The sequence below is a fragment of the Lampetra planeri genome, unplaced genomic scaffold (assembly GCF_965212315.1).
Source record: "Lampetra planeri unplaced genomic scaffold, kcLamPlan1.2.h2 scaffold_221, whole genome shotgun sequence".
NCBI classification, from domain to species: Eukaryota; Metazoa; Chordata; class Hyperoartia; order Petromyzontiformes; family Petromyzontidae; genus Lampetra; species Lampetra planeri.
The window spans coordinates 102,501-112,045 of NW_027614979.1; the positions used below are offsets into that span (position 1 = coordinate 102,501).

Sequence of the window (9,545 nt, forward strand, 5' to 3'; positions counted from 1 at the left end):
AGTGTGTGAGCGAGTGAGCGAGCGATTGAGTGTGTGAGTGAGCGAGTGACTGAGCGAGTGAGTGTGTGAGCGAGCGAGTGAGTGTGTGAGCGAGTGACTGAGCGAGTGAGTGAGTGAGCGAGTGTGTGAGCGAGTGAGCGAGTGTGTGAGTGTGTGTGTGAGTGAGTGAGTGTGTGAGCGAGTGAGCGAGTGAGCGTGTGAGTGACTGAGCGAGTGACTGAGCGTGTGAGTGAGCGTGTGAGTGAGTGAGTGTGTGAGCGAGTGAGCGAGCGAGTGTGTGAGTGAGCGTGTGAGTGAGTGAGTGTGTGAGCGAGTGAGTGAGTGTGTGAGTGAGCGTGTGAGTGAGTGAGCGTGTGAGTGAGTGAGTGAGTGTGTGAGCGAGTGTGTGAGCGAGTGACTGAGCGAGTGAGTGAGCGAGTGTGTGAGCGAGTGAGCGAGTGTGTGAGTGTGTGTGTGAGTGAGTGAGTGTGTGAGCGAGTGAGCGAGTGAGCGTGTGAGTGACTGAGCGAGTGACTGAGCGTGTGAGTGAGCGTGTGAGTGAGTGAGTGAGTGTGTGAGCGAGTGAGCGAGCGAGTGAGCGAGTGAGTGTGTGAGTGAGCGTGTGAGTGAGTGAGTGTGTGAGCGAGTGAGTGAGTGTGTGAGCGTGTGAGTGAGTGAGTGAGTGTGTGAGCGAGTGAGCGAGCGAGTGAGCGAGTGAGTGTGTGAGTGAGCGTGTGAGTGAGTGAGTGTGTGAGCGAGTGAGTGAGTGTGTGAGCGTGTGAGTGAGTGAGCGTGTGAGTGAGTGAGTGAGTGTGTGAGCGTGTGAGTGAGCGAGTGTGTGAGCGAGTGAGTGAGCGAGTGAGTGAGTGTGTGAGTGAGTGTGTGAGCGAGTGTGTGAGTGTGTGTGTATGTTATCTACCTCGTTAAAGAACAGGGTGGTGATGAAGCGGCCGGGCTGGAAGACCCGCGTCACGTGAGCGACGAGGTCGTCGTAGCAGTCCAGAGCGACGTTCGTCTCAAAGCTCACGTACGAGAAGCCAGCCTCAGGGGTGACGTGGATAGTCCAGTAGACACCCTGACACACACACACACAGTGACACACACACACACACACAGTGACACACACACACACACACAGTGACACACACACACACACACAGTGACACACACACACACACACAGTGACACACACACACACACAGTGACACACACACACACACAGTGACACACACACACACACAGTGACACACACACACACACAGTGACACACACACACACACAGTGACACACACACACACACAGTGACACACACACACACACAGTGACACACACACACACACAGTGACACACACACACACACAGTGACACACACACACACACAGTGACACACACACACACACAGTGACACACACACACACACAGTGACACACACACACACACACAGTGACACACACACACACACACAGTGACACACACACACAGTGACACACACACACAGTGACACACACACACACACACACAGTGACACACACACACACACACAGTGACACACACACACACACACAGTGACACACACACACACACACACAGTGACACACACACACACACACACAGTGACACACACACACACACACAGTGACACACACACACACACACAGTGACACACACACACACACACACAGTGACACACACACACACACAGTGACACACACACACACACAGTGACACACACACACACACAGTGACACACACACACACACACAGTGACACACACACACAGTGACACACACACACACACACAGTGACACACACACACACATACACAGTGACACACACACACACACACACAGTGACACAGTGACACACACAGTGACACAGTGACACACACAGTGACACAGTGACACACACAGTGACACAGTGACACACACAGTGACACACACAGTGACACAGTGACACACAGTGACACAGTGACACACACAGTGACACAGTGACACACACAGTGACACAGTGACACACACAGTGACACAGTGACACACACAGTGACACACAGTGACACACACAGTGACACAGTGACACACACACACACACACACAGTGACACAGTGACACACACACACACACAGTGACACACACACACACACAGTGACACACACACACACACAGTGACACACACACACACACACAGTGACACACACACACACACACAGTGACACACACACACACACAGTGACACACACACACACACAGTGACACACACACAGTGACACACACACACACGCAGTGACACACACACGCAGTGACACACACACGCAGTGACACACACACACAGTGACACACACACACAGTGACACACACACACACACACAGTGACACACACACACACACAGTGACACACACACACACACACACAGTGACACACACACACACACACAGTGACACACACACACACACACAGTGACACACACACACACACACAGTGACACACACACACACACACAGTGACACACACACACACACACAGTGACACACACACACACAGTGACACAGTGACACACACAGTGACACAGTGACACACACAGTGACACAGTGACACACACAGTGACACAGTGACACACACAGTGACACAGTGACACACACAGTGACACAGTGACACACACAGTGACACAGTGACACACACAGTGACACAGTGACACACACAGTGACACACACAGTGACACACACAGTGACACACACAGTGACACACACAGTGACACACACAGTGACACACACAGTGACACACACAGTGACACACACAGTGACACACACAGTGACACACACAGTGACACAGTGACACACACAGTGACACAGTGACACACAGTGACACAGTGACACACACAGTGACACAGTGACACACACAGTGACACAGTGACACACACACACAGTGACACAGTGACACACACACACAGTGACACAGTGACACACACACACAGTGACACAGTGACACACACACACAGTGACACAGTGACACACACACACACACAGTGACACACACACACACAGTGACACACACACACACACAGTGACACACACAGTGACACACACACAGTGACACACACAGTGACACACACACAGTGACACACAGTGACACACAGGGACACACACACAGTGACACACACAGTGACACACAGTGACACACACACAGCGACACAGTGACACACAGTGACACACACAGTGACACACACAAGGTGACTCTCTCCCCGTGTCTCTCTCTCCCCGTGTCTCTCTCTCCCCGTGTCTCTCTCCCCGTGTCTCTCTCCCCGTGTCTCTCTCCCCGTGTTTCTCTCCCCCCGTGTTTCTCTCCCCCCGTGTTTCTCTCCCCCCGTGTCTCTCTCTCCCCGTGTCTCTCTCTCCCCGTGTCTCTCTCTCTCCCCGTGTCTCTCTCTCTCTCCCCGTGTCTCTCTCCCCCCGTGTCTCTCTCTTCCCGTGTCTCTCTCTCTCTCTCCCCGTCTCTCTCTCTCTCTCTCCCAGTGTCTCTCCCCCCCCAGTGTCTCTCCCCGTGTCTCTCTCTCTGTGTCTCTCCATGTCTCTCTCTCCCCGTGTCTCTCTCTCCCCGTGTCTCTCTCTCCCCGTGTCTCTCTCTCCCCGTGTCTCTCTCTCCCCGTGTCTCTCTCTCCCCGTGTCTCTCTCTCCCCGTGTCTCTCTCTCCCCGTGTCTCTCTCTCCCCGTGTCTCTCTCTCCCCGTGTCTCTCTCTCCCCGTGTCTCTCTCTCCCCGTGTCTCTCTCTCCCCGTGTCTCTCTCTCCCCGTGTCTCTCTCTCCCCGTGTCTCTCTCTCCCCGTGTCTCTCTCTCCCCGTGTCTCTCTCCCTCCCCCCCCCCCGTGTCTCTCTCCCCGTGTCTCTCTCCCCGTGTCTCTCTCTCCCCGTGTCTCTCTCCCTCCCCCCCCCCCCCCCGTGTCTCTCTCTCCCCGTGTCTCTCTCTCCCCGTGTCTCTCTCTCCCCGTGTCTCTCTCTCCCCGTGTCTCTCTCTCCCCGTGTCTCTCTCTCTCTCTCCCCCCCCAGTGTCTCTCCCCGTGTCTCTCTCCCTCCCCCCCCGTGTCTCTCTCTCCGTGTCTCTCTCTGTGTCTCTCCATGTCTCTCCCCCCGTGTCTCTCTCTCCGTACGTTGTCCGTGAGTCCGTTCATGGAGTATCCACACGGGTCAAAGAGAACGTCATCGATGATGGATCCGGGAATGAGGTCTGCGATGCCGCTCATCTGCAGAGAAACAGACACATCACTGGGTCACACGCGTCGCACACGCGTCGCACACGCGTCGCACACGCGTCGCACACGCGTCGCACACGCGTCGCACACGCGTCGCACACGCGTCGCACACGCGTCGCACACGCGTCGCACACGCGTCGCACACGCGTCGCACACGCGTCGCACACGCGTCGCACACGCGTCGCACACGCGTCGCACACGCGTCGCACACGCGTCACACACACGCAGCAGATGCATCACACACACACACGCATCACACACACACACACGCATCACACACGCATCACACACGCATCACACACGCATCACACACACACGCATCACACACACATCACACACACATCACACACACATCACACACATCACACACATCACACACACACACCACACAGTCAGTGTGTGTGTGGTGTGTGTGAGTAGCGTGGTGTGTGTGTGACCTGGGTGACGTGCTGCGCCGTGACGCCCGTGCGCTGGAAGAAGAGGTGTGTGTGTGTGTGTAGATGTATGTGTGTGTGTGTGTGTGGTGTGTGTGTGTGTGTGTGGTGTGTGCGTGTAGTGTGATGTGTAGATGTGTGTGTGTGTAGCGTGATGTGTGTGTGGTGTGTGTGTGGTGTGTGTGTAGATGTGTGGTGTGTGAGTAGTGTGTAGCATGGTGTGTGTGTGTGTGTAGCATGTGTGTGGTGTGTGTGTAGATGTGTGTGTGTGTAGATGTGTGTGTGTGTAGATGTGTGTGTGTAGATGTGTGTGTGTAGATGTGTGTGTGTGTGTGTGAGTGATGTGTGTGTGTGAGTGATGTGAGTAGTGTAGATGTGTGTGTGTGTAGATGTGTGTGTGTGTAGATGTGTGTGTGTAGATGTGTGTGTGTAGATGTGTGTGTGTGTGTGTGAGTGATGTGTGTGTGTGAGTGATGTGAGTAGTGTAGATGTGTGTGTGTGTAGATGTGTGTGTGTGTAGATGTGTGTGTGTGTGTAGATGTGTGTGTGTGTAGATGTGTGTGTGGTGTGTGACCTGGGTGACGTGCTGTGCCGTGACGCCCGTGCGCTGGAAGAAGAGGTGTGTGTGTGTGTGTGGTGTGTGTGAGTGATGTGTGTGTGTAAATGTGTGTGTGTGTAGCGTGTGTGAGTGTGTGTGTAGATGTGTGTGTGGTGTGTGTGTAGATGTGTGTGTGTAGATGTGTGTGTGTGTGTAGATGTGTGTGTGTAGATGTGTGTGTGTAGATGTGTGTGTGTGTGTAGATGTGTGGTGTGTGAGTAGTGTGTAGCGTGGTGTGTGTGTGTAGCGTGTGTGTGGTGTGTGTAGATGTGTGGTGTGTGAGTAGTGTGTAGCGTGGTGTGTGTGTGTGTGTGTGTAGCGTGTGTGAGTGTGTGTGTAGATGTGTGTGTGGATGTGTGTGTAGATGTGTGTGTAGATGTGTGTGTGGTGTGTGACCTGGGTGACGTGCTGCGCCGTGACGCCCGTGCGCTGGAAGAAGAGGTGTGTGTGTGTGGTGTGTGTGTAGATGTGTGTGTGTGTGTAGATGTGTGTGTGTGTGTGTGAGTGATGTGTGTGTGTGAGTGATGTGAGTAGTGTAGATGTGTGTGTGTGTAGATATGTGTGTGTGTAGATGTGTGTGTGTGTAGATGTGTGTGTGTGAGTGATGTGAGTAGTGTAGATGTGTGTGTGTGTAGATGTGTGTGTGTAGATGTGTGTGTGTAGATGTGTGTGTGTGTGTGTGAGTGATGTGTGTGTGTGAGTGATGTGAGTAGTGTAGATGTGTGTGTGTGTAGATGTGTGTGTGTGTAGATGTGTGTGTGTGTGTAGATGTGTGTGTGTGTAGATGTGTGTGTGGTGTGTGACCTGGGTGACGTGCTGCGCCGTGACGCCCGTGCGCTGGAAGAAGAGGCTCATGACGACCGGGTCGAGCTCGCTCATCAGCACCTCAAGCGTCTGGTCCGGAGCGCGCAGATGCCGAGACGCGGGGAGCGAGCGGTCCAGAGTGTACAGGTACCTGGAGACACGGAGACACGGTGAGACACAGTGAGACAGAGACACGGTGAGACACGGTGAGACACGGTGAGACACGGTGAGACACGGTGAGACAGAGATGCGGGGAGCGAGCGGTCCAGAGTGTACAGGTACCTGGAGACACGGAGACACGGTGAGACACAGTGAGACAGAGACACGGTGAGACACGGTGAGACACGGTGAGACACGGTGAGACACGGTGAGACAGAGATGCGGGGAGCGAGCGGTCCAGAGTGTACAGGTACCTGGAGACACGGAGACACGGTGAGACACAGTGAGACAGAGACACGGTGAGACACGGTGAGACACAGAGTGTACAGGTACCTGGAGACACGGTGAGACACGGAGACACAGAGTGTACAGGTACCTGGAGACACGGAGACACGGTGAGACACAGTGAGACAGAGACACGGTGAGACACGGTGAGACACAGAGTGTACAGGTACCTGGAGACACGGTGAGACACGGAGACACAGAGTGTACAGGTACCTGGAGACACGGAGACACGGTGAGACACAGTGAGACAGAGACACGGTGAGACACGGTGAGACACAGAGTGTACAGGTACCTGGAGACACGGTGAGACACGGAGACACAGAGTGTACAGGTACCTGGAGACACGGAGACACGGTGAGACACAGTGAGACAGAGACACGGTGAGACACGGTGAGACACAGAGTGTACAGGTACCTGGAGACACGGTGAGACACGGAGACACAGAGTGTACAGGTACCTGGAGACACGGTGACACAGACACGGTGAGACACGGTGAGACAGAGAGTGTACAGGTACCTGGAGACACGGAGACAGAGACACAGTGAGACAGAGACACGGTGGAGACACGGTGAGTCACAGAGTGTACAGGTACCTGGAGACACGGTGAGACACGGTGAGAGACAGAGACACGGTGAGACACGGTGAGACAGAGAGTGAGACACGGTGAGAGACAGAGACACGGTGAGACACGGTGAGACAGAGAGTGTAAAGGTACCTGGAGACACGGAGACAGAGACAGTGAGACAGAGACACGGTGAGACACGGAGACACAGAGTGTACAGGTACCTGGAGACACGGTGGAGACAGAGACAAACAGAGTGTACAGGTACCTGGAGACACGGAGACACAGAGACAGAGACACGGTGAGACACAGAGACAGAGATGCGGGGAGCGAGCGGTCCAGAGTGTACAGGTACCTGGAGACACGGGGAGACACGGTGAGACACGGTGAGACACGGAGACACGGTGACACAGAGACACAGAGACACGGGGACACAGAGACCCAGTGAGACACGGAGACACAGGGAGACACGGAGACAGAGAGTACAGGTACCTGGAGACACGGTGAGACACGGTGAGACACGTAGACACGTAGACACAGAGACACATAGAGACACAGAGACACTGAGAGACACATAGACACGGTGAGACACGGTGAGACACGGTGAGACACAGAGACAGAGAGACACAATTACCTGGAGACAGAGACACAGAGACTGAGACACGGTGAAACGTGCCCCCCCCCCCCCAATGGAACATCTTCGCTGGTTATAAACATTAAGGCTGGCCCTGCCTACGATCCATCCTGACTTTAACCAGCAGGCTGGATTGGGTGAGGCGCTCACAAATCCTAGAAAGATCGGTGAGCTCCTCCGGCAGGCAAGGCTGCGTTGGCTGGGTCATGTAGCCGCATGCCCAGCCACCGCATGCCTAAACAGCTTTTGTTCGGCCGGATCGAGGGGGCTAAACGGGCGCGGCACGGGCTAGAGAAGAGATGGAGTGACGTGGTACAGCTGGTACCAGCGGTGTCAAGATCGGCCTCAGTGGAGGAGGCTCGTGAAGGACGCTACTGGGCAGTTGGAGGCAGTCGCCCTCCAACAACAACGGAGGGCGGAGGAGCGACGCTCACAACAACGAGCGGAGCGCCGGGTGGCTAAAGCACAGCAAGTTGGTACAGTAGGGGGCACAGGTGGTGCATCGGCCAGTCATCTCGGTCATCTCGGTCAGTCGACCCGTGGCACCTGCTGGGTCTGCCCCGTGACCTCCTGCCAGCGGGCGTTCGACACTTCACGTGGCCTCAAGGTGCACATGGCCTGGCACAAGCGTCGTGGTGACGTCACCGCCACTTAGTGGCGAATGGTGGTTGTTGTTGCGTGGTTGTTGAACGCGAGTGTGTGCGTGTGAAAGTGCGTGAGTGTGGGTGAGTGTGTGAGTGTGCGCGTGAGTGTGTGGGTGAGTGTGTGAGTGTGTGTGCGAGTGTGTGTGCATGCGTGCGCGTGCGTGCATGCGAGTGCGTGTGTGAGTGAGTGTGTGTGGGTGAGTGAGACTGTGCGCGAGTGCGTGGGTGAGTGCGTGAGTGTGTGTGTGAGTGTGTGAGTGAGACTGTGTGTAAGTGTGTGAGTGAGACTGTGTGTAAGTGAGTAAGTAAGTGTGCGAGTGTGTGAGTGTGAGTGAGTGAGTGAGTGTAAGTGTGTAAGTGACTGTGTGTGTGTAAGTGTGTGAGTGAGTGTGAGTGTGTAAGTGAGTGAGTGAGTGTATGAGTGAGTGAGTGTGTGTAAGTGTGTTAGTGTGTGAGTGTGTGTAAGTGTGTGAGTGAGTGTGTGAGTGAGTGTGAGTGAGTGTGAGTGAGTGAGTGCGGTGAGTGAGTGCGTGTAAGTGTGTAAGTGTGTAAGTGTGTAAGTGTGTGAGTGAGTGTGTGAGTGAGTGTGTGAGTGAGTGTGTAAGTGAGTGTGTAAGTGTGTAAGTGAGTGTGTAAGTGTGTGAGTGTGTGAGTGAGTGTGTAAGTGTGTGAGTGAGTGTGTAAGTGTGTAAGTGTGTGAGTGAGTGTGTAAGTGTGTGAGTGTGTGCGTATGTAGGATCTCACCAGCAGTCCTTGTTCATCGGTCCCATACAGTAGGAGGCTCCTCCTGATCCAGACAAAGACACACACAGTGACACACACACAGTGACACACACACAGTGACACACACACAGTGACACACACACAGTGACACACACACAGTGACACACACACAGTGACACACACACAGAGACACACACACAGAGACACACACACAGAGACACACACACAGAGACACACACACAGAGACACACACACAGTGACACACACAGTGACACACACAGTGACACACACAGACACACACACAGACACACACACACAGTGACACACAGTGACACACACACACAGTGACACACACAGTGACACACAGAGACACACACAGAGACACACACACAGAGACACACACACAGAGACACACACAGTTACACACACACAGTTACACAGACACACACACACACAGAGACACACACACAGTTACACACACAGT

The 9,545-nt window shown here is 54.3% G+C and overlaps 1 protein-coding gene across 1 annotated transcript in view; it reads right to left on the reverse strand.

Annotated features, from left to right (window-relative positions):
* AMD1 (adenosylmethionine decarboxylase 1) overlaps window positions 1–9,163 on the reverse strand; it is a 17,465-nt gene extending 8,302 nt beyond the window's left edge. Inside the window, exons 1-4 of the mRNA XM_078623341.1 lie at window positions 9,083–9,163; window positions 6,055–6,205; window positions 4,117–4,209; window positions 899–1,054 (exon numbers count right to left, since the gene is read on the reverse strand). Of these exons, the coding sequence (XP_078479467.1) occupies window positions 899–1,054; window positions 4,117–4,209; window positions 6,055–6,205; window positions 9,083–9,108 (426 nt within the window). The 5' untranslated portion in view covers window positions 9,109–9,163. The remainder of the gene's footprint in view (window positions 1–898; window positions 1,055–4,116; window positions 4,210–6,054; window positions 6,206–9,082) is intronic.
* Window positions 9,164–9,545: the final 382 nt, after the last annotated feature.